Source organism: Saccostrea cucullata, unplaced genomic scaffold (assembly GCF_032062105.1).
Source record: "Saccostrea cucullata isolate Sc308-1 unplaced genomic scaffold, CSIRO_AGI_Scuc_v1 ctg3743, whole genome shotgun sequence".
In the NCBI taxonomy this organism is placed as follows: Eukaryota; Metazoa; Mollusca; class Bivalvia; order Ostreida; family Ostreidae; genus Saccostrea; species Saccostrea cuccullata.
In genome coordinates this window covers 26,451-52,394 of record NW_026932806.1, presented here as the reverse complement: position 1 = coordinate 52,394, position 25,944 = coordinate 26,451, and the positions used below count along the sequence as shown (strand labels likewise).

The 25,944-nt window shown below is 33.4% G+C and overlaps 1 protein-coding gene across 1 annotated transcript; it reads left to right on the top strand.

Annotated features, from left to right (window-relative positions):
• Positions 1-4,250: 4,250 nt before the first annotated feature.
• On the top strand, positions 4,251-25,944 carry LOC134236186 (uncharacterized; the record flags this gene model as incomplete). The annotated part of the gene is made up of 10 exons (XM_062718354.1): positions 4,251-4,448; positions 6,122-6,370; positions 12,050-12,180; positions 12,528-12,678; positions 14,371-14,501; positions 14,848-14,998; positions 19,298-19,495; positions 23,735-23,965; positions 24,209-24,406; positions 25,712-25,944. Coding segments are annotated over 10 exons (1,841 nt in total), but the record flags the coding sequence as incomplete, so codon positions are not given.

The following is a 25,944-nucleotide window of genomic DNA, read 5'->3' as shown; positions in this document are numbered from 1 at the left end:
TACTGATTTTAAAGCCGTATGTTTTTTTCTTTACTGAAGACAAGAAGCTGCGTCCTTATGTAAGTCAGGATTTCCTCTGATATTCTTTTAAAAAAATCAAAGAATGCAAATATAAGTAATAAACAACGATTATTCAGTGAACATGGCATTATGAATAGCAATAGCTCTGCTGGCATATTTTCCATGATGCGCTAGTGCGCATCATGGAATATGCCAGCAGAGCAATTGCAATTCATAATGCCATGTTCACTGAATAACGTTGTTTATTTCTTAATTAAAGAAAAAGATTATGATGTACATTATGCATAAGGTGACGTCATAATAGAGTAGACGAATGTTACAGGTGATGAAACATTGGGAATGAAGAAAATATTGCCGTTTTTATACAGTAACAACAGTCAGCATAATAATAACAATAGTGTTGTGTTTTGCGTGCACTATGCCTAAATAGTAGTCAGAGTTTGACACATAGTGCACTCGCCTCCGGCTAGTGCACCATGTTTCAAACCCTGACTACTATTTAGGCATACCGTGCACGCAAAACACAACACTATTATATAAATATAAATCAATGGTACATGTTTTAGCTACATAATAATTAAAGGAGTTATTGAACTTGTATTGGTGAATATATTGGCACTCTGCTGTACCAATTAATGCACTTGCAAGGCGACAGGTGACAAACGTTCTGATCAAGTCTTCATTTGGGGATGGGGGAGGGGGGGGTTATAAAACTAACGCGACACTCTCCAGTATATTGAAGGACGGTCTTTTTTTTTTTTTTTACACATATACTTCCAAGTTTTACCTAGAAAAATATAGAAAAAGATCATAATAGGGAATCCAATTTTTACATAAAAATATAAAGAGAAAATCTTTAAAAATCTTCTTCTCAAGAAGCACTGGGCCAGGAAAGCTGGAACTTACGTGGAAGCATCCTGGGGTTTTGTAGATTCTAATCATGACAGGGGAGGGGGTAGGGGGGCACAATAGGTATAACAAGAGGGAAAATCTGGTAAAGAACTGCATCACCCAAGTTACTTATGTGAGCGATGTGGCCCATGGGCCTCTTGTTAAAATTAAAGTATACAAGTTATCATTTCACAGTGCAGTTTTTTTTTATCATTCATTGAACTAATCTTCCATCGTAATTGAAATCAACAATGGATGGACATTATCAGTAGACAAATAATAAATCATAAACTGCGACTGGGTATTAAACTTTGGCAAGGTGCGCTTACTTTTACAGTTGACGCTTACTTTTACACTTGGACAATATTATAGATTTATTGCATGATAGTGAGGGAAATATGAAGACTTATTCAGCCAAGAAAAATCATATTCCCCGAGGGCTTCGCCCGAGGGGAATTTGATATTTCTTGGCTGAATAAGTCTTCATGTTTCCCGAACATTCATGCAATGAATTAATTGTTTATTATACCGAAACAAGCAAAGCCTTTGAAATAAACATAAACTTTCAAATTTCACTTTCACTGTTAACGTAAAGTTACTTTAAAACCCTTTGATCAACACATTGTCATCAGTTTTGTGACGTCAACCAGGCTATTGTGACGTCTACTACTCTCGAGAGTTTTCGTTCAACGAATGAGAACTATTTTGCGGGAAAATTCACTAGGTGTTCCGAAGAGGTGGAATATGATGAAAAGCGTGCCGACGATGGGAAATATGAAGTTTTATGGCCCGATCACTTGATAACCTAGAACCAATCAGATAACGCGTTGTGTAGAATATTTATGATGAGGTATAATAATATTGTTTGCATTCGAGTGTAAAGTTTTGTGTTACGTCACGATCTTTTTCGTCAAATGCATCCAGCGTACACAATTCACGTGATTGGTCAACTCAAATTATCAACATTAACACGGAAATAGTCTGTTGCATGAGCAACTAATTAGGGATAAGAATAAAGTTCCAGTCGTAAAGCTTGCGGTTTGGAGGCGTGTACAATTTACCTTAAGCGCAGCTGTCAGCTAGATCGTGGCGTAACGTGAAACTTTACACTCAACTGCAAACAATAATATACGGAAGCACTTTTACGATATAGATATTTCGCTCAACATTTAGTTAAACAAAAATAATGGGTTATTTCAAAGCAAAAATTTGTTTTCCTTGAAGAAAACCCTAACCTCAACTCCCAGCCTTCATAAGTTAGTGCCCCTAACACCATACCAATGACAAATTAAGAGGTTTCCTTATCTATTATCAATTCTCTACATTCGTACATGATACAGGTGTAAATGTCAATGCAAACCGTCAACTGTATAAGTCAATGCTTCTCACAAAAGTCCATTGTAAGGTCGCATCAAAGTTCATTTTCCGACTATGCTTTACTCGCATTGGTCAATATTTATTAAGCTACGAAATTTTCTCTTCTCAATTGACCACGGCCAGAATGGAGAGGATCGCACATTTTGGCTGTGGTTTACGACAATTGAGCATGTTCCACATATGAACAATTAAGTTCTAAAACTTGATGTAAGTTATGAACAAATAGGTTGATGGAATCAGAATATCAGGATTCTCGTTTAAAGTCATTGTTAAGGGGGGACCTATGTCGTTCTACGTCAAAGCAGGGTTATGTGACGTCACAATAGCAACGTTTATTTTTACCTGTTGACTTTTGCAACTGTGATATAGGTATAACATTGTTAATTATCAATAACGTAAACAATTTACTAAAAGAAAATTTATACATCATTATTAACAGTTTTATTTGATTTATGGAGTTTGTTAATATTAGAATTCTCTTTCTTTGGTTGGTAATTCAAAGCAGTTTCAGTTGTGAAGAAATACCTCGATGATATGCTGATATATAAGTGCAAAAAGATAAGATAATATTCAGCAAAGAAAGTGGCTTAATCAGGGAAATATGTTTAATTTTATGTTTACCATTAATTGAATTTTCTGGATAAAACTATAGGAAAATATGAAGAAATGTACTTGTACCTATATTTGCTTATTGATTTATAGTGCATGTTGATTTTATTGTATAAAGTCATTCCTAGGTTCTAATAGGTGTTGGTTGTTGACGGGGAAGTAAGGAGGAAGGGGGAAACAGAATGATTGGAATGAAGAAGAAAGGAATTGATCTGTTTAAATTGTTTCTAATCAAAACAAAATACTCGTTTTTCGCAAAATAGTTTTATATTCAGATGTTTGGCGGTGCTTACTTACCTTTTTTAGTGCAGTAAGATCAATATTTGTGACACAAGAGTACGAAAATAAGAGCAAACGTCATATTTCTTGTTTAATTTATCATAAAGGTATACTTTTTAAAAATAAAATAAAGAGATGAATCATTTCTTTCAAAAAATATGAATTACAGTATTTCCACACAAAGACTTTTTAAGATAATAGCTGTTATGCATGTAGGAATTGTAAAAAACACGGCAAGAAGAACGGGGTGATACTTACTGTAGTCTCCATTATAATTTTTCATGCGAGATCAATTACAATGACTTTTCCTTCATTTTAAAGATACAAGTCATAAAAATTATATACCTGTTGATTTTGAATATGATTTGACATTTTTGGTTCTTTTTAGCGCAGATTTTGGGTAGAACGATAATGTCTGAAAATGATCTATTTTTAGCATTTGACACTGTTTTTGCACGTGCTCCTGTGTAAAAATAAGCATATGGTATTGTTTTTAATACCTAAAAATTAAGAGCAAGTGGTCAGGAAAGAAATGTCAAAGTTTTGAAAATTTCACACAAAGACTTTTCTAACATAGGTCCCCCCTTAATTGTTTTTAAATTTCTATGGTTGATAAAATGACCTTGTCAGCAAATATAATATATCATGAATTTTATGCTGACTGACACTCTTCATATTATTTGTTAAACCGTGATTTATACACTGAATTGTCAACGTAATTTTCCGTTGTTTCCCAATCATGACAAGGAGCACATGACGGGTGTGACTGGTCGGCAAGGACTGCTCACTCCACTATGGCACCTGATCCCAACTATCATGTTTTAAAGGTCCGTGCTCTGCTCTTGATTTGTATTGAATCGATGATTGAATTGTTCAAGCAATACTGATCATTTGAAAAACCGAGTTGTCATAATGGTCAGCAGGGAATACTCACTCCTCCATGTCATCCTACCCGATGTTTTAATTTTCTGAATTTGTGCTGGTTCTGCTTTGTATTGTTCAAATGAACCTTTGAGCTTGAATTCTGTTTGGAATCGCTATTTCCATATGCATGTATTTCACTGTCGTTTTAGGTGTGAAAGAAATTGCTCGTGGGAAAAAATCCTACCTTAGTAGTACCCTTGCTAATTACAAGCCTGCAGTATGTAATAATGGAAATTTGAACGATTTTTGCCATACTAAAATTGATGCCACTCCGTGGTATCGGATCGATCTAGGGGCAAGATATGACGTTGACGAAGTGAGAATCTTTAACAGGAGAAGGTGTTGTGGTAAGTGATTTTGCAATCATTATCGTTATTGTATTTGCATTTGTTCAATTTGATCCAAGTTTATTTTAGATTACTTAGATGAAAAGTTCAGATATACTGCATTTAATGCCACATATTTAATTTATGTTTTTTAAATTTGTTATATACCCAGGGTTTGTATATATACATTAAAAGTCATAAGTCCTTAAGCATATGCGTAAGTACTTTTTCCTGCTTTGCAGATCAAAATTTTACTATTATTTTTGATTTATTAGCTTAAAAAACCTTTAAAAATTATTTGATTTTCAAGAAATAGCAGTCATTTTTTAAAAATGATTAGTATTAAATAAAATACTGTAAATAACTTTTTATTCGCGAGAACTTTATTTTCACGTAATTACTCGAGACAGTATGCTCGCGAAAATTTCATTCTCGCGTATAATAGAATTTCTTAAGATTATATAGAGCAATGACCACAATTCGTGAAAATTTTGTCTCGCTAATAAAAAGTCAATAACTTTCTCGCGAAAATAAGGTGTCGCCAAAATTAAGTGATCTACAGTACTCAATAAATTCACTTTTTCCAATAAATATTCATATACATTGAATTATAATATTTATTCTTCCTGTTCATGATCCATAGGTGAAATACAGGTAAATCCTAACCAGAAATCGGACTATAATTGTTATCAAAACACAATTCACACTTATTGTTCTATACCTAATTATCAAATGTGTGCAAAACGGGAACACGCCATTTTTAAATTGGGGAAAAAATAAAAATTTCTGCAAAATTAGAGCTTTGGTCTCATATATCAATTATGATTACTTATACTTTATTCCAAATAGGCTCGAATTTTACTATCTCAAAGCAATTTATCCTCTAATAAACATTTGGAATTAAACAAATGATGATCTTATTTGAAAAAAATTTTGTTCATACTAAGACAATATGCTTGCATATACTCGGATGCTATATAGATAAAAAAAGATTTTAAGATTCTGTTGATTAATTTGAATACCTGGTAATTGTTATGTAAGCGTATAGGACAAGAAGTAGTGTAGACCCATTTTTTTCTGACATTTCAATGTCATTTTTCTAACTTACACACAGCCAAAAGATTCAGTCAAGATCTAAAGAAGTTACATTACAAAGAAACATAATTTAATGTTTTTTTAACCATGACAAGTCATAGAAAGTAAGATAAAATGTAAATTTGTACATTCTGGTTAACAAAATCTATATCATATAAGGATGACCATATGCACATTTTTAACAAAATTGTTACGATTTCTACATTGAGTGTTCATTCATATATAACAAGTTTAATGTCAATATCTGGAAATTACTGTTATTTTACAAACAGTAAAGTTTGTTTCCAAAAGATCGTTTTGATTTTGCCCTTAGCCCAATAGACTTTTTTATTTTTAGTATTCTTTATATCATTTTAGTTTGTTTATGTTTACTAGGTTAGTGAAGTTATCTTTTGAAATTATGCTGTTGACGCTTAACGGTCATTTATTTTTAGTATCATGTATATCATCTTATTTGTACATATTAACTTGGGTTGAAGCATGTAATTGAAAACGATACATTTATAAGCGGATGCTACATACTACAATGCTGTCTTTTGGTTAGTTGACGAGAAGCTCCATTCTTCTAATATTTATTTAGTATGCAATTCTGATCCCAGGTAATCGTTTCCGTGATGCTGTGATCCAAGTTGGTGACTCAATAGGAAGTTTGAAGACATGCGGTACTTTCAAAGGGCCTGGAAAAACTGGTCAAATGATGAAAATAAAATGTCCAGGTGGAATGAAAGGACGTTGGGTTCAAATCGTACAGAAGTATCGTAGTGCGATGAATCTTGCCGATGTACAAGTATTTGGAACCAAATCTGCAAGCCAAGCGCCCAAACCAACTACAACAGTCAACCGGGCAGGTAAGTCATTTGTTTTGTATTTTGATTGTGTTCAGCTCTCTCTCTCTCTCTCTCTTTCTCTCTCTCTGAGAGGAGAGTGATGAACTTATCTTATGGGCAACATCGCAGGAGGTTTGCAATCGTTCTACTTAGCATTACAAATAAAAGGTGTTTTCAGTTTTAAAAAAAATAAAGCGAAATTACTCTAAAATAATGAAGACCAAATCTTTTTGTATAGGTATACTTTTAATTTGTTTAGTCAACATTAATAGAGGCCAAATTTTAAAAGTAAATAGCAAAACGCCTGTCAAAAATGTATTAAAATGAATATATAATTTAAATAGATTTATACCTAGTGGACAAACAAATAACCTTGTAAGGGATCGGATTTTATACGAACACTATCATTTAGCTGAGTGTTTTAGTGTTTTAGCTGAGGTTAATTCTTTTTCTGCTTTGTATTCATTTGTTTAAATGGATTTTGAGCTTAAAATCTGTTCGTTATCTCCGAAATACATGTATACATACTCTGTATTGTAGGGAATTAAATTCACAGGTTGTATTTTTCATGTTTTCTCTAATCTGACACGATTGTGGTTTCATGAATTCCCGGATTTGGTATATAATAAAAGTTACCTCCTCCCTTGTCATTTTGGGATTTAAACTTGGAATGTTAGTTAGTTGCGGGACTTTGCCTTACTCAAGGTCAAAATCTAGTAAATGTCTTTAGACTAATTAACTTTTTGGAGCTTGATCCATTATGACGACATAATCAATTTCAACTTTCTTTTTCCAGTACTTAATGACTCCAATAGAATTTTCAAGAAAATAAAATATTTTCATAGAATTCAATTTGAAATCACATGAAATGTAATCCCGATATATGTTATAAAGAAGAAGGTATGGTTTCTATACAAATTTTGCCCTGTGATTTTCTAAAAAATGAAACTGGTGTAAGAGTTGAAAACTTATGCTTTTTAAATAATTGAAATTTAATGCAGAAAAATCATACAAGTCATCTTTCTCACATGGGTTTTAAAAAGCTAATTATGATGTATAAACATGTGCATATTCCCTTATTTTCTTAAAAAGTTGCAGAAGACACCAATTTTCAATGGAATTTTCTTTCAGATAACATTGTCCACAGGTATCGCCCACAAAGATCTTGAGATATGTGATTTGTTATTGAATTTTGCACAAAATATAAAAAAAATTAATGTGGGCGACAGTGGTGGACACTGTTTTCTAAAGGAAAATCGCCTTTGAAATGTGTCATTTTGAGGCTTTTTCTGTCGAAAATAGAGAAATGCTTCACATTAATGACATCATATTTGCAGAATGGTAAACCTTCATGCCATATTCTTCCCTGAATTATCAGAGTCATTTATTTAACAAATATTTAAGCCAGTTTCAAAAATTTTGATGTCATTACATTTTTAAGGTGCAATAAAGCTAAAACCATACCTTCTTCTTTGACCTTCTTTTAAAGAGGAGGTGAAGAAAATACTAATTACTCTTTTCTGAAAGACAAAAGTAGGCAAACTGGATAAATTTTCTTTCTGATAATGAAAAAAAACAATTTCGTGATCATTTTTCTTAATTTTTCATAGGAAATGAGAGTTTAGAAAATGGTTTTTCATCTCATTTTCCTACAAATTATGACCCGAAATACTTTATTTGACCAAGCTAGAGTTATAAAGTATCATTAAAGTAATTTATTGCTCAAATTTGATAAATCTGTAGGCACCTTTTATTTAGTATTTAAATTTTCCATAGGTTAAGTCTTCAAGTCAGTTCCTAAAGGTACTATCTGAAAATGTCGAGAAAAAAAAAATGTCGGAAATGAAATATTGATAATTACAAAAAATTCCAGAAATGAAATGCAGCCGATTCAAATCAGAAGTATGAGAAAACCGTCAAGTTGCAGAAGATTATTTGTACATCTGTAATTTTAAAAAATGGACCACGTACATCAAGTGTAATGGTTAAACTTGAAATAACCCCCCTTTTCTATTTATTTTTTTTTGTTTTGTTTATTTATTATTTTTTTTCTTGTACAAAAATGAAATTACTGTTATCTAGATATATGGCAAATATGTCTCAAATCTGTTGAAATTGTATATATATAAAAACATTTAGGTAGTATCTATACTCAGCACTAAATGGGCTCACTCTTGAAAAATCTGCCTTTATAAGATAGACATATATCCCAGCAAAGGAATACCTTCAGAAAAATGAATTTTTTTTTTTGTCAACATGTATTATATTTCAAATCTGTTGAAATTGTACTCATAAAAACATTTAGGTAGTTCTAGGGCTCACTCTTGAAAATTCTCCTCCCATATATATGCAAAGGAATACCTTCAGAAAAATGATATCCCGAAATGCAAATATATCCGAAAATGTACCTGACCAAGAATTTGTCTATACATGAGAATTAAAGTCTGAAGAGTTAATACAAAATATTATTAAATATAATTGAAAAATATTAAGGAACAAAATTTAATCATTGTTTTGCATGTCGTATTGAATTATTTTAAAAAATTCCACTTTGTTAGACTAACGTTTAAAAGTTTAGTACTAGCAATATGGGCTCTGAACAAAGGGTAACCCCTTGTAATTTCTCTCCCCCCCCCCCCCCCCCCAAAAAAAATTATCCCATTTTATTATATTACAGTTTAAATTTGAGTGTACATTTTTATTTACAAAGTGGTATATATTGAAAACAATAATGAGACACATATATAATTATACCTATTGTCCCTAAAATTTATCTTTTTTCACATTTAAAAAACCACTGACTTGTCAGTAAATTAGAGACAATGAATCAGACTATTTTTATATAATAGTAATTTAATATTATTCTAATGCCCTTTTCACACGGAGAGTTTTATTCAAATTAAAACATTAAGTTGCGAATTAGCTTTGCTTAGCGTTCACAGTACTAATATTCGAATTAATTTACTGTGCATTAAATTTATTTGCATTAGCTCCGTGTGAAAGCTGTAAGCGAAGCTTATTCAAATTAAATTTTGACGCATGCATAGGGCCAGAATTAAGTCACAGGACACATGTTGATGGTTATGCCCTGTTCACACGGAGAGCTGAATTCGCAGTAAATTAATGCGAAGTTATACCCTGTTTACACGGAAAGTTTAATGTGAATAAAACGTAAAGTTACTGCGAATTAGCTTCACTTAGCGTTCACACGGAGAATTTAATGCAAATAAGATTAATTCGAATTAGTTTACTGCGCATTAAATTACTTCGCATTAGCTCCCCGGAACGCTAAGCGAAGCTAATTCGAATTAAATTTTGAGCATGCGTAATGGCAAAATTAGGTCAAATACCACATATCGGTGGTCAGCTTGAAGAATGTGTGCTATTTTTGAGTGAAAAACGAAGAAAAATGTGTTAATCACTAAAACGTGTGTACAGACACAGTAACCTTATGTCAAATGCATCTGCTCCTGCATAAGGTGACGTGATTTGTAAATGACGTCATAATGGCCTTACTGACGCCTGGCCATAGAAGTAGAATTTTAATTCGCATTAGTTTACTTCGCATAAGCTGTCTTGTGAACGCAATTTAATTCACATTAGTTTTATTCACATTAGTTCACTTCGCATTAATTTACTGCGAATTAAACGTGTCCTGTGAACAGGGCATTAAATAATGCAAATCAAAATGATGTGAATTAAATTGCTTTCACACGACAGCTAAAGCAAAGTAAACTAATGCGAATTAGAATTTTATTTCTACAATTTTATATTCTGTAAGGCTATTATGACGTCATTTGTAAATCACGTCAAGTATGCAGAGCCATCCATTTGAGATACAGGTTTACATTTAGGGAATAACTATCTTCTAACTTGGTATTTGCGACTATTTATGCTGATTTAACGGTCGCAAACTGAGTGAAGGCTCTTGATTTACAAAAACCCGAAATACCGCAGCCCAGGTGATTACTACTTACATTATACTTAGTAATTAATTTAAATTATCTGCATATGTTGTTGAATTCCATCGGACTGCTATTTTTATATTGATGATGCATTTTACTTTGATATTTATAGAGGAAACTTGATTAAAAATGCATTAACATTGACCGTATTTATTATGGGTCTTTTCAACCTATTGATATTCTTATGTTTATTATTAAGTCTATCCACCTTTCTGTTGAAAGACCTCTTTAAATGATTATGCTGATTAGGTCTTTCTGCGTAAAATTTAATTACAACTATCAATAACAAAATTAGTGTAACAAATCATTTAGGTATAGCAACGACGCATTGTCAATTAAAAATGGTTATTTCCATTCATATGTCAATACGATATATCACAGTAAGATGAAATAAAACATACCAAAGAGTCCGGCACATAATTTAAATAATGTTTCTTAGTTGAATATGTACTAGAAAAAGACGTTAATGGTCATTTAACAACCAAACTTTATGATAGGTGTAATGTCTTTAACTTTTCAATCCTTAACTTTCCTTACTTATGCAGCAATATCGATATACCTTTATCATCTGCATACGGGGATTTATATTATATCTGTATTAATTCGATATGCAATAGCATGTTCATCATGTCAAGTCACGGTTCTGATTCGCATATAGCTTTCTCCTATCCGTGGCTGCTTGTTACATAAAGTGTCGTAATCTTGAATATGCATGCCTGTATGTTGTGAAGTCATTTTCAACAAATGCTGACAATAATTGTTTCCATCGTAGTTGAAAAAGACAATGGACGGTCATTTTTAGTAAAAAAAAAAATAATTTGTAAACTGTGATTTTGTATAGGACGTTTGCGAGGAGTGCTGACTTTTACAATTGCCGCTTACTTTTACAGTAAGACACTATGCCTAAGCTCTTTTACCATATAGATACGAGGGATGATCAAATACGGAAGCTCTTTTCCCATATAGATACGAGGGATAATCAAAAAGTTTGCGAACTACTAGTATCTTTATTTTGCTCAACATTTAGTTAAACGAAAAGAATGGGTTATATCAAAGCAAAAACAAGTTGTCCTTGAGGAAATCCCTACCCTCAACCGCCAACCATCCAAATTTAGTAACCATGACAAATAAAGGGGCTTTCTGATCTTTTACCAATTCTAATACCTTGAACATGATACAAGTTTAAATGTCAAAGTAAAGCGTCAACTGTAGAAGTCAATGCTTCTTGCAAAAGTCCATTGTAAGGTCCAATCAAAGTTCATTTTCCGACTATGCTGCTTTACACACATTGGTCAATATTTTTTGAGCTACGAAATTTTCTCATTCAACCAAGGCTAGAATGGCCGTTGTTTACAACGATTGAGCATGTTCTATAGTGTATGTATGAACAAGTTCTTAAACTTGAGGTAAGTTATGAACAAACAGGTTGATGGAATCAGGATTCTCGTTTAAACTAATTGTTAATATTTATAAGTTATATAGTTGATAAAATGACCTGTCAGCAAAAACAATCTATCATCAACTTTATGCTGACTGATGTTCCTCATATTATTTGTTAAACCATTGAATTGTCAACCATTTTCCATTATTTCTTGATCATGACAAGGAGCACATGGCAGGTACGTGTGACTGGTCGGCAGGGACTGCTCACTCCTCCATGGCACCTGATCACAACTATCATGTTTTAGAGATCCATGTTTGTTACGGAGACTAAAACTATTATTTTTTCTTACAGATATGCTTGGCTGCTACCAGGACTCAAAGAAAAGGGTTCTTTCTGGACCACCGACATTGAGTAAACACATGACAGTCGGCTTCTGTAGACAAAACTGTGAAAGAAGAAACAAAAGATTTTACGGTCTTCAAGTAATTTTCCTTTATTGTTTCAACGTTTTATAGAAAGGATAATCCATGTGTTCAAACCAATAATGAATTTCTTAAGTGTAATAAAGATGATACTGAGAATCAAAGTCACTAATATTCGTAGGGGTTTAATTTTTCGATAGTTTTGAGGTATGGATAGACCTATGAATTCATGACTTCCTTGACATGTACAATTTCCTATACAGTACTACTAAACATTTTCCAACCACGAATATAAATCCTCACAAACCAATATTTTTTCTTCAAACCTGGAAAATTTGACCCCGCCAAAATATGTGATTTTACAGTATTTTACTCAGTAATTTAATATGATTTTTTGTATATTGCAGCATGCTAATGAGTGTTGGTGTGGTAATACCATGCAGTCCAAGATAAGTAAACCAATGAAAGAATGCATGATGAAATGTAAGGGAAGTAACGAAGCTTGTGGAGGCCCTTGGAGGCTCTTGATTTACAGAAACCCGAAATACCGCAGTTCAGGTGAGTACTTCTTACATCATACTAAGTAATTAATTGAAATTATCTGCATATGTTGTTGAATTCCGTCTGACTGCTTTTTTTAATATTTATGATGAATTTTTACATTGATATTTAGAGAGGAAACTTGATTAAAAACGCATTAACGTTATTGATATTCTTATGTTTATTATTATTAGGTCTATCCACCTTTCTGTTGAAAGACCTCTTGAAATGCATATGTTGATTAGGTCTTTCCGTGTAAAGTTTAATTACAACTATCAATAACAAAATTAGTGTAACAAATCATTTAGATATAGCAACGACGCATTGTCAATTAAAAATGGTTATTTCCATTCATATGTCAATATGATATATCACAGTGAGCATGAAATAAAACATACCACAGAGTCCGGCACATATGTTAAATACACTGTAATGTTTCATAGTTGGATATGTACTAGAAAAAGACGTTAATGGTTATTTAACAACCAAACTTTATGATAAGCGTAATGTCTTTAACTTTTCAATCGTTAACTTTCCTTACTTATGCAGCAATATCGGTATACCTTTATCATCTGCATACGGGGGTTTATATATTTCTGTTCAATATGCAATAGCATGCTCATCGTCTCAAGTCACGGTTCTGAGTTGCATAGCACTCTCCTATCCGTGGCTGCTTGTTCACATCAAGTGTCGTAATCTTGAATATGCACGCCTGTCAACAAATGTTGACAATAATTGTTTCCATGTAGTTGAAATAGACAATGGGCGGTCATTTTAGTAAACAAAAAATAATTTGTAAACTGTGATTTTGTATATAGGACGTTTGCGAGGAGTGCTGATTTTACAATTGCCGCTTACTTTTACAGTAGGACACTATGCGGAAGCTCTTTTACCATATAGATACGAGGGATGATCAAATACGGAAGCTCTTTTCCCATATAGATACGAGGGATGATCAAAAAGTTTGCGAACTACTAGTGTCTTTATTTTGCTCAACATTTAGTTAAACGAAAATAATGGGTTAAATCAAAGCAAAAAAAGTTGTCCTTGAGGAAATCCCTACCCTCAACCGCCAACCATCCAAATTCAGTAACCATGACACATAAAGGGGCTTTCTGATCTTTTATCAATTCTAATACCTTGAACATGATACAAGTTTAAATGTCAACGTAAAGCGTCAACTGTAGAAGTCAATGCTTCTTGCAAAAGTCCATTGTAAGATCCAATCAAAGTTCATTTTCCGACTATGCTGCTTTACACACATTGGTCAATATTTTTTGAGCTACGAAATTTTCTCATTCAACCAAGGCTAGAATGGCTGTTGTTTACAACGATTGAGCATGTTCTATAGTGTATGTATGAACAAGTTCTTAAACTTGAGGTAAGTTATGAACAAACAGGTTGATGGAATCAGGATTCTCGTTTAAACTAATTGTTAATATTTATAAGTTATATAGTTGATAAAATGACCTGTCAGCAAAAACAATCTATCATTAACTTAATGCTGACTGATGTTCCTCATATTATTTGTTAAACCATTGAATTGTCAACCATTTTCCATTATTTCTTGATCATGACAAGGAGCACATGGCAGGTACGTGTGACTGGTCGGCAGGGACTGCTCACTCCTCCATGGCACCTGATCACAACTATCATGTTTTAGAGATCCATGTTTGTTACGGAGATTAAAACTATTATTTTTTCTTACAGATATGCTTGGCTGCTACCAGGACTCAAAGAGAAGGGTTCTTTCTGGACCACCGACATTGAGTAAACACATGACAGTCGGCTTCTGTAGACAAAACTGTGAAAGAAGAAACAAAAGATTTTACGGTCTTCAAGTAATTTTCCTTTATTGTTTCAACGTTTTATAGAAAGAATAATCCATGTGTTCAATCCAATAATGAATTTCTAAAGCGTAATAAAGATGATACTGAGAATCAAAGTCACTAATATTCGTAGGGGTTTAATTTTCGATAGATTTGAGGTATGGATAGACCTATGAATTCATGACTTCCTTGACATGTACAATTTCCTATACAGTACTACTAAACATTTTCCAACCACGAATATAAATCCTCACAAACCAATATTTTTTCTTCAAACCTGGAAAATTTGACCCCGCCAAAATATGTGATTTTACAGTATTTTACTCAGTAATTTAATATGATTTTTTGTATATTGCAGCATGCTAATGAGTGTTGGTGTGGTAATACCATGCAGTCCAAGATAAGTAAACCAATGAAAGAATGCATGATGAAATGTAAGGGAAGTAACGAGGCTTGTGGAGGCCCTTGGAGGCTCTTGATTTACAGAAACCCGAAATACCGCAGTTCAGGTGAGTACTTCTTACATCATACTAAGTAATTAATTGAAATTATCTGCATATGTTGTTGAATTCCGTCTGACTGCTTTTTTAGCTCACCTGAGCCGAAGGCTCAAGTGAGCTTTTCTGATCACATTTTGTCCGTCGTCCTTCCGTCTGTCTGTCTGTCTGTCTGTCCGTCTGTAAACTTTTCACATTTTCGACTTCTTCTCAAGACCCACTGGGCCAATTTTGACCAAACTTGATAAAAAGCATCCTTGGGTGAAGGGGAATTTAAATTGTTAAAATGAAGGGACATATCCCCTCGCAAGGGGAGATAATCAAGAAAAGACAAAAATATGGTGGGGTCATTAAAAATCTTCTTCTCAAGAACCACTTCTTAGGAAGCATTCTTGGGTAGTGTAGATTCTAAATTGTTCAAATCATGACCCCCGGGGGAAGGGCGGGGCCACAATGGGGAATCAAAGTTTTATATAGAAATATATAGGAAAAATCTTTGAAAATCTTCTTCTCAAGAACCACTGGGCCAGAAAAGCTGAAACTTATGTGGAAGCATCCTGGTATAATGTAGATTCTAAATTGTTCAAATAATGACCCCCGGGGGAAGGGCGGGGCCACAATGGGGAATCAAAGTTTTATATAGTAATATATAGGAAAAATCTTTGAAAATCTTCTTCTCAAGAACCACTGGGCCAGAAAAGCTGAAACTTATGTGGAAGCATCCTGGTATAATGTAGATTCTAAATTGTTCAAATGATGACCCGCTGGGGAAGGGCGGGGCCACAATGGGGAATCAAAGTTTTATATGGAAATATATAGGAAAATTCTTTGAAAATCTTCCTCTCAAGAACCACTGGGCCAGAAAAAGTGAAACTTATGTGGAAGCATTCTGGGGTAGTGTAAATTCTAAATTGTAGGAATCATGACCCCCGGGGAAAGGGCGGGGCCATTATAGGGAATCAAAGTTTTACATAGAAATATATAGGAAAAATCTTTGAAAATCTTCTTCTCAGGAACCACTGGGCCAAAAAAAGCTGAAACTTATGTGGAAGCATCCTGGTATAATGTAGATTTTAAATTGTTCAAATAATGACCCCCGGGGGAAGGGCGGGGCCACAATGGGGAATCAAAGTTTAATATAGAAATATATAGGAAAAATCTTTGAAAATCTTCTTCTCAAGAACCACTGGGCCAGAAAAAGTGAAGCTTATGTGAAAGCATTCTGGGGTAGTGTAAATTCTAAATTGTAGGAATCATAACCCCCGGGGGAAGGGCGGGGCCATTATAGGGAATCAAAGTTTTACATAGAAATATATAGGAAAAATCTTTGAAAATCTTCTTCTCGGGAACCACTGGGCCAAAAAAGCTGAAACATATGTGCCCATGGAAGGATCATGGGGTAGTGTAGATTTCAAAATGTCTAAATAATGATCAGTGGGGTAGGGTGGGGATGCATTATGTTTAACAAGGGGGAAATCTGGTAAAGAACAGAATTGTCAAAGCTTCTCAGGTGAGCGATGTGGCCCATGGGCCTCTTGTTTAATATTTATGATGAATTTTTACATTGATATTTAGAGAGGAAACTTGATTAAAAACGCATTAACGCTATTGATATTCTTATGTTTATTATTATTAGGTCTATCCACCTTTCTGTTGAAAGACCTCTTGAAATGCTTATGTTGATTAGGTCTTTCTGCGTAAAGTTTAATTACAACTATCAATAATAAAATTAGTGTAACAAATCATTAAGATATAGCAACGACGCATTGTCAATTAAAAATGGTTATTTCCATTCATATGTCAATAGGTTATATCACAGTGAGCATGAAATAAAACATACCACAGAGTCCGGCACATATGTTAAATACACTGTAATGTTTCATAGTTGGATATGTACTAGAAAAAGACGTTAATGGTTATTTAACAACCAAACTTTATGATAAGCGTAATGTCTTTAACTTTTCAATTGTTAACTTTCCTTACTTATGCAGCAATATCGGTATACCTTAATCATCTGCATACGGGGGTTTATATATCTCTGTTTGATATGCAACAGCATGCTCATCGTCTCAAGTCACGGTTCTGAATCGCATAGCTCTCTTCTATCCGTGGCTGCTTGTTCACATCAAGTGTCGTAATCTTGAATATGCACGCCTGTCAACAAATGCTGACAATAATTGTTTCAATGTAGTTGAAATAGACAATGGGCGGTCATTTTAGTAAACAAAAAATAATTTGTAAACTGTGATTGGGTATTAGACGTTAACGGTTTGCGAGGAGTGCTGACTTTTACAATTGCTGCTTACTTTTACAGTAGGACACTATGCGGAAGCTCATTTAGTTAATCGAAAATAATGGGTTAAATCAAAGCAGAAACAAGTTGTCCTTGAGGAAATCCCTACCCTCAACCGCCAACCATCCAAATTTAGTAACCATTACAAATAAAGGGGCTTTTTGATCTTTTATCAATTCTGTACCTTGAACATGATACAAGTTTAAATGTCAATGTAAAGTGTCAACTGTAAAAGTCAATGCTTCTTGCAAAAGTCCATTGTAAGGTCCCATCAAAGTTTATTTTCCGACTATGCTGCTTTACACACATTGGTCAATATTTTATTGAGCTACGAAATTTTCTCTTCTCAGTTAACCCTTGAAGGCCAGAAAGGCCGTGGTTAACAACGATTGAGCATGTTCTACGTATGAACAAGTTCTAAAACTTGAGATAAGTTATAAACAAACAGGTTGATAGAGTAAGAATATCAGGATTCTCGTTTAAACTAATTGTTAATATTTATAAGTTATATAGTTGATAAAATGACCTGTCAGCAAAAGCAGTCAATCATTAACTTTATGCTGACTGATGTTCTTCATATTATTTGTTAAACAATTGAATTGTTATGTATTTTCCATTATTTCTCGATCATGACAAGCAGCACATGCATGGCGGGCGTGAATGTTCGACAGGGACTGCTCACTCCTCCATGGCACCTGATCCCAACTATTATGTTTTAGAGGTCCGTGTTTATTTTGCTCCTGATTTAAATGGACTTTCGAGGATGAAAACTGTTCGTTATTATAGGATTAAACGTTCTTTTTTCAGAATTTATCGATGTGTAAACTCTGCCTTTTTACTCACAAACTGAATAAAAGTGCGAAGCACTTTTATGTAAAGTTTGTGAGTAAAAAGGCAGAGTTTACACATCGATAAATTCTGAAAAAAGGACGTTTAATTCTTATAATTCTAATTACGAATTTTTTAAATTATTAAAATTATTTCCCTTTGAGGCTGCCATACAATCCGTTATTTTGTACGGCGTAGGAATACTTTATGCCGCAAAGAAACGTATACAAGATGAATATCTATAAAATCCAACTTAAATTGTCTAAACAATCAATAAATAAACTTATAAAAACTCAATGAATGTTGTTTAAGTCAACAAATATCGTAATACGCATATTCTCCAGAATAATTCGTCCTTGACCATGGTCATGTTGACATTTTAACAACAAGTTGAATACAACAATAACGAAAGATGCAGACCGATGACGTCCTCGATTTGCTCTGGTTCGTTCAAAGATTTAGGGAGAATATGGGATCTGTAGGATGTAAACATATGAATTTGATGTTAAAAAGGCAAGAGTCTGAGGTACGTTTCTTTTCCCGACCACAACGATACCAAATGAGCTGATATTGAACGTCGAGAAAATGACAGCATGATCAGCGATTTTTTTAAAATTCACACTCGTGATCCGACAGTGATATAAACATAATGTTCCCGTCTGTCAGTCCTGTTTATCTTCTTTTCATTCATTCATTCGATCATTCATTCATTCATTTTTATTTCAAGTTTCTTGTAATCATTATTTAGCTAAAACGGACTAGAAGTATCTGTTTTCAATGTTTTTACAACAGTCAAGAAAGTAGTTCTAATTGAAGAATTCATCGATGTGTAAACTTTTTCTTGAATTTGTTTTCGTCCAATCAAAACACAGGGAATCAATAAATAAAATTAAGATTGGAATTATCTCCATATATTCCATTCTTTCAAGAGAGGCCTTTTCTAAGGAGAAGCTAAGAAAATGGTATAATCGATGAATTGTTCAAGCAATACTGATCATTTAAAAAATCAAGTTGTCATCCCTATAATGGTCGGCAAGGAATACCCACTCGTACATGACATCCTACCTCTGATGTTTTAATTTTCTGAGTTTTAGCTGGTTCTGCTTTCTATTGTTCAAATGAACTTTGAGTTGAATACTATTCCAAACCTTTATTTCGATCCATATACATGTATTTCATTGTCGTTTCAGCTGTGAAAGAGGTTGCTCGTGGGAAAAAATCCTACCTTAGTAGTACTCTTGCTCATTACAAGCCTGCAGTATGTAATAATGGAAATTTGAACGATTTTTGCCATACTAAAATTGATGCCACTCCGTGGTATCGGATCGATCTAGGGGCAAGATATGACGTTGACGAAGTGAGAATCTTTAACAGGAGAAGGTGTTGTGGTAAGTGATTTTGCAATCATTATGATAATCATTATAGTATTTTCATTTTTAGCTCTACTGGTCAGAGACCAGAAGAGCTTATGCGATAGTAATGCGTCTGTCCGTCTGTCTGTCTGTCTGTAAACAATTTTTCAAAATGCCACTCCTCCAACAGTTTTGGTCTGATCTCAATATAACTTGGCACACAAGTAGACTACACTAAGATACATAATTTTTTGCATTGGTTTTTGATTTCGATGAACGGTGTTACCATGGTTACTAAAATCAGAAATTTCTGTGAAATTCTTTCAAAATGCTACTTCTCCTACAGTTTTGGTCTGATTTCAATATATCTTGGCACACAAGTAAACTACACTAAAATACATAATTCTGTGCATTGGTTTTTGATTTTGATGAACGGTGTTGCCATGGTTACTAAAAATAGAAATTTCTGTGAAATTTTTTCAAAATGCTACTCCTCCCACAGTTTTGGTCTGATTTCAATATAACTTAGCACACAAGTAGACTTCACTAAGATAAATAATTCTGTGCATCGGTTTTTGATTTCGATGAACGGTGTTGCCATGGTTATTTAAAAATACAAATTTCTGTTAAATTCTTTCAAAATGCTACTCCTCCTACAGTTATGGTCTGATTTCAATATATCTTGGCACACAAGTAGACTACACTAAGATACAAAATTCTGTGCATTGGTTTTTGATTTCGATGAACGGTGTTGCCATGGTTACTTAAAATAGAAATTTCTGTGAAATTCTTTCAAAATCCTACAGTTATTGTCTGATTTTAAAATAACTTGGCACACAAGTAGACTACAATAAGATACATAAAATAGTGCATTGTGATTTGATTTCGATAAATGGTGTTGCCATGGTTACTAAAGATAGAATTTTCTGAGAAAATCCTTTAAACGCTACTCCTCCTACAATTTTGATCTGATTTCGATATAACTTGGCACACAAGTAGACTACACTGAGGTGCATAAAATAGTGCATCGGTTTTTGATTTCGATGAACATCGTGCCATGGTTACTAAAAATAGAATTTTCTGTGAAATTCCTTTAAAACGCAACTCCTCCTACAGTTTTGGTCTGATTTTAATATAACTGGCTACACTAAGACATTATATAAAATAGTGCATCAGTTTTTGATTTTGATGAACAGTATTGCCATTGTTACTAAAAATAGAAATGTCTGAAATTCCTTTAAAACGTTACTCCTTCTACAGTAGTGGTCTGATGGCAATGGCTTCTTTTCTCATCCTTTGTTATAAGTACAAACCAGTAGAGCTACAGTCTCGACAGAGACTTCTGGTTCTACTTATTGCTGTTTTAAAGTTTCAAGTCCCAAATGCTACTTTTTTCTTCCTTTGTTTTAAGTATAAAGCAGTAGAGCTACAGTCTCGACAGAGACTTCTTGTTTCAATTTGATCCGAGTTTATTTTAGATTACTCAAATGAAAAGCTCAGATATTCTGTATTTAATGCCACATTTTTAAACTTCCCTTACCTATCCAGCAATATACCTTCATCACCTGCATTTTTATATTAGTTGATTTGTTATATACCCATGCATGTTTAAAGTCATCATTTGTAAGTTCTATTGTCGATACCATGACCTTGTCAGCAAATACAATTTAATAAATTGAGTCAAATGCTGGCAGACGTTTTTTCATACTACAGAGTTCCCGAAACGCACCGGTCCACCGGGGATCCCCGGTAAACTTTGAATGGGACCGGTAAAATCTTAATTTTATCGTTCAAAATGTCCGATGTTTTTTTTTTTACCCTGACAATAAACAAATGCAAAACTAAAGGAATGAAAAAAACGTCAGGGGCGCGCCACCTATCCAGCAATATACAATCTTCATCACCTGCATATGAAGTTACCATACATATATTATTTGATTATTATACTATTTTTTTAAATGTATTTGATAGCATTTAAAATACTAGAGCATTGAATGTAGTAAAACTTCACTTAAAATCATCATTTTCATGAACAATTTCTAAAACTGTGTGGAGGTAAATTATTTTAACAAACAAGTAGATGAAACAAGACTATATTTCAGCAGTCTCGTTTTATTTAAAAAAAAATAAAAAAAAATCTGTCATCATTTGTAAGTTCTATCACACGCCGTGTCAAATAAATCCTGCATACACATTATAGAAAATATTTTAATAATTTTTTTTAAAAAAACTGCATTTGCCAGCACATATTATATTATATCAATTTAATAAATTGAGTCAAATGTCCGGTAAATTTTACAACTGTCCGGTGAATTTTGTTTTACAGGACAATTGTCATACTAGTTAACTCTGAATTGTTAGTCCATTATTTATGCACTGACTTGACGACGGATTTTTCCGTTTCCTCCCGATCATGACAAGGAGCACACGGCGGGTGTGACTGGTCAGCAGGGATGCTCACTCCTCCATGGCACCTGATATCGCCTCTGATGTTTTGGAGGATCGTGTTTGCTCTGCTCCTATTTTGTTTTGTTTTATGGACTTTGATATTGAATACTGTTCGTTATCTCCATATTTTTCATGCATTACTAGTAAAAGTCATAAGTCCCTAAGCATATACGTAAGAACTGTTTTCCTGCTTTAAAAAAGAAATCGAAATTGTACTTATCACATTGCTTTGCGTATTGCATAAGACTTCTTAACTCTTAACTCAACTTTCAAGTATATACTTAGTATGCTCAGTGTATTCTTAAAGTTATGGTGTAATATACCTCTGATAAGAGAGATAACTTTCTAAAGACATTTTTTCATGAAATTCAATGGATTGTCATGTCAGATTTTACAGATTTCATTTGTAAGGACCATTTTGTATTCAACTCAATCGAATCTGTTTCTTACATACATATGTTGATTTCTAGTTTCTGTTGCCAATGTTTTCATTATTTAATACCTCTTTCATTAATACCTTACATTTCTAATTTTATTTTGAGATAAAAATAATTGATCTTTCTATTTACCATATCAAATTTTCTTCACTTTAATTGATATATCATTCATTTCTAAAAAAGAAAGAATATTAAGAATAGTAAGAATGGTACTCCCCTAATTTAGAATAATATACAGAAATTTAAGCATATTAGTTTAAAAAAAACTTTATTCTGAAGGACATTTTTTTTCTAATTAAATTATAGACGTATTGTTTGACTTAACACAACTACATGTACATGACACAAAAACCATTGTTAATAAACCGGGCTATGCCCACAATGTACAAGCACTTCCGCTTCCGTTTTGCACATGTATTTTGGAAGAGATATTGCTTTTTTTCTTCGTTGAATATCAGTTTGTTTAATTCTCAATGACTTTTTATTAAAAAATCATCATATGAAAGTACTATAAAATTCATACGAAAATTTAATTTCATGTCTGCCTTAGCTCTATTCTTGCTTTCGCTATGTCAATTTTCCTTGATAAATATTACTTAATAGCAAACCCTTTCGTTGTTGTTCCTCGAGGACATATTTGTTAATGCCTGTTGTTGATGTAGTTACACAATCCGAGTAAAACAATTTTCGAATTTTTTTTTTCTGTTTCACAACATTGTACTATTTGTGTTGGTCCCATAGCACATACAAAGGGGGTTCCTTAACATCTTGTAATTAAGATGGAAGTCCATTTAAGTGACATTCCCTTTTCACCATTAGAATCCGTATCGGTTAGATCTATGTGCGTCCAAATCAGAGAGGCTTACCAACGAAAGATTTTCAAAGTCCGAATCACTTAAGCTATTGTCACTGTCATCATCAACCGAACCTGAAGAAAAGTCCCCTAGTAAATTTATCATGAGTATTTTCGATTTTGGTAAGGTTCCATTTCAACAGTTGTAAACACGAAGTCTGACGTAAACTCTCATTATGACGTCAATAAGTTTAATTATCTGTTTTCCAGGTAAAATTTCAAGTATGTTCATATGTACAAAAACACATGGCTGTGCATCATATTGTAAAACAAAAACTTCAGTAAGTGCGTTAAAATGCGTGATTGCTGGGCAAAGGAACATGCGTTAAAATGCGCAATTGCGGCGAAAGGTATATGCTTTCAAATGCGTGATTGTGGGGATGGAGGTTAAGACATTTTTTATCGTGAATACTGTTCGTTCCTTAATGGGTTTTATGTTGCTTTAATGCTAAAAAGAAATCATTATAGATTTTGCTAAGCTGGACCGATAAGAGTTTCTTCTTCTGATTTTTTTTCTTTTTACAATTCTGATTTCAGGTAATCGTTTCCGTGATGCTCTGATCCAAGTTGGTGACTCATTAGGAAGTTTGAAGACATGCGGTACTTTCAAAGGGCCCGGAAAAACTGGTCAAATGATAAAAATAAAATGTCCAGGTGGAATGAGAGGACGCTGGGTTCAGATCACACAGAGGTATCGTAGTGCAATGAATCTTGCCGATGTTCAAGTATTTGCAAGCAAATCTGCAAGCCAAGTAGTCAAGCCGGCAGGTTAGTTAATTTTTTTTTGATTGTGTTTAGTTCTCTCTCTCTCTCTCTTTCTCTCTCTCTCTCTCTGATTAGCATTTCTTTGACAAACGTTCTTATCAGCATTTCAAATGTGAGATTTTTTTTTATTTAAAAAAATCTCAAATATTTTGCTGGTTCTGCTTTGTATTGTTCAAATGAACTTCTGAGCTTGAAATTTGTTCGGAATCGTTATATCTACATGCATGTATTTCATTGACGTTTCAGTTGTGAAAGAGCTTGCTCGTGGGAAAAAATCCTTCCTTAGTAGTACCCTTGCTCATTTCAAGCCTGCAGTATGTAATAATGGAAATTTGAACGATTTTTGCCATACTAAAATTGATGCCACTCCGTGGTATCGGATCGATCTAGGGAAAAGCTATAGCGTCGACGAAGTGAGAATCTTTAACAGGAGAAACTGTTGTGGTAAGTGATTTTTTTTTCAGGTCCGTGTTTGCTCTGCTTCATTTTTGTATTGTTTTATTGACTTCTAAGCTCGAATACTCTTCGTTTTCTCCAGTCATTTCATGCTTTCCCTTTACAAATATATTGATTTCAAAAGCACTCAAAAAAGTTTTTTTTTTTTTGGTATAACAGTACTGAGTAGGTCTAATTATCAGTCTTCTCGTAGCTCTGTTCTCACCAAGCAAGTCATAGTTCCCAGACCAAGCCCCAAGACCATAAAGTGAGAACAGACTCAAAATTTTAAGTCAATGTAATTACCTAAATAATTTTGATAATGAAATGAAATTTTCAACATGTGTTTGAATTTGTGTTTTATAAAAAATTTTTATTTTTTATGCAGATACATATTTTTGAATGGAATTCTAGATACATGTATATCGAAAATCAAAACTCTTACCTATAGCTGTAAGTCTGTTCTGAGTTTATGGCCTTGATACGTAATAAATGAAGATCCACACGTCCAAAAGATTTTGATTTAGCCATTTGAGAAATTCAAAAATGAACATAAAAAGTGTTTTTACTCACAAATCATGCCTGTAATAACCAAAATTTCTAGATTGATTCCATCTCTAGCTCATTATACGTATAAAAAGAATAGAGAGACAATACACAGGATGCATGTGCAAGAATAAAGACATGGCACAATTTTGGGTCAATCCCATACAATGATGCAACTAGAATGAAAGAATTACAGAGAGCTCGTTTAGGTAACAGAAGCCGTAGAATTCTGCATTCTACATGAAGAATGTACCCAAAGTAGACTCTTGTTAAAGTTTTTTTTAATTTTAGAAGGATAAGCTCTCTCGCTATCCTTATTCTGGTAAAAAAAAAATTGCAGATCTTGCATTTAAGTATAGATACTGATGTAAACTGGGAATTTTCCAAGGTAAACCCTTTGTTTACGATATATCTGTACTTTTCTCACCCCGTTGTTTAATTAAGTCTTTAATTGTTGTCTTCACAAAAATACTGGGTAATTGTATAAAACGTGTAATCAAGTGGACTGTATCTCATTTAAGACAAGTTCTACTATTTTAAGGAATTGTTTGTAAACTGTGTGTTTAAGAGACTCATGTTAGCTTCTAGGCTTAGTAGGTAGTATTTAATTTATACCTGGGGAGGTTCAATAATGCTCTAATTCTGAAAAGAAATCTTCAGATACCTTGCTAAGATGGTCTTTTAATTAGTACTTGTACTTTCGCTAAAGTCAATACATATAAGTAATTTCGTCTTCTGGTTTTGTTCATTTTACAATTCTGATTTCAGGTAATCGTTTCCGTAATGCTGTGATACTAGTTGGTGAGACATTAGGGAGTTTGAAGACATGTGGTACTTTCAAAGGGCCCGGAAAAACTGGTCAAATGATAAAAATAAAATGTCCAGGTGGAATGACAGGACGCTGGGTTCAAATCTTACAGAAGTATCGTAGTGCAATGAATCTTGCTGATGTTCAAGTATTTGGATCCTAGTTCTCTGGTTAATAAATGAATCCTATTACA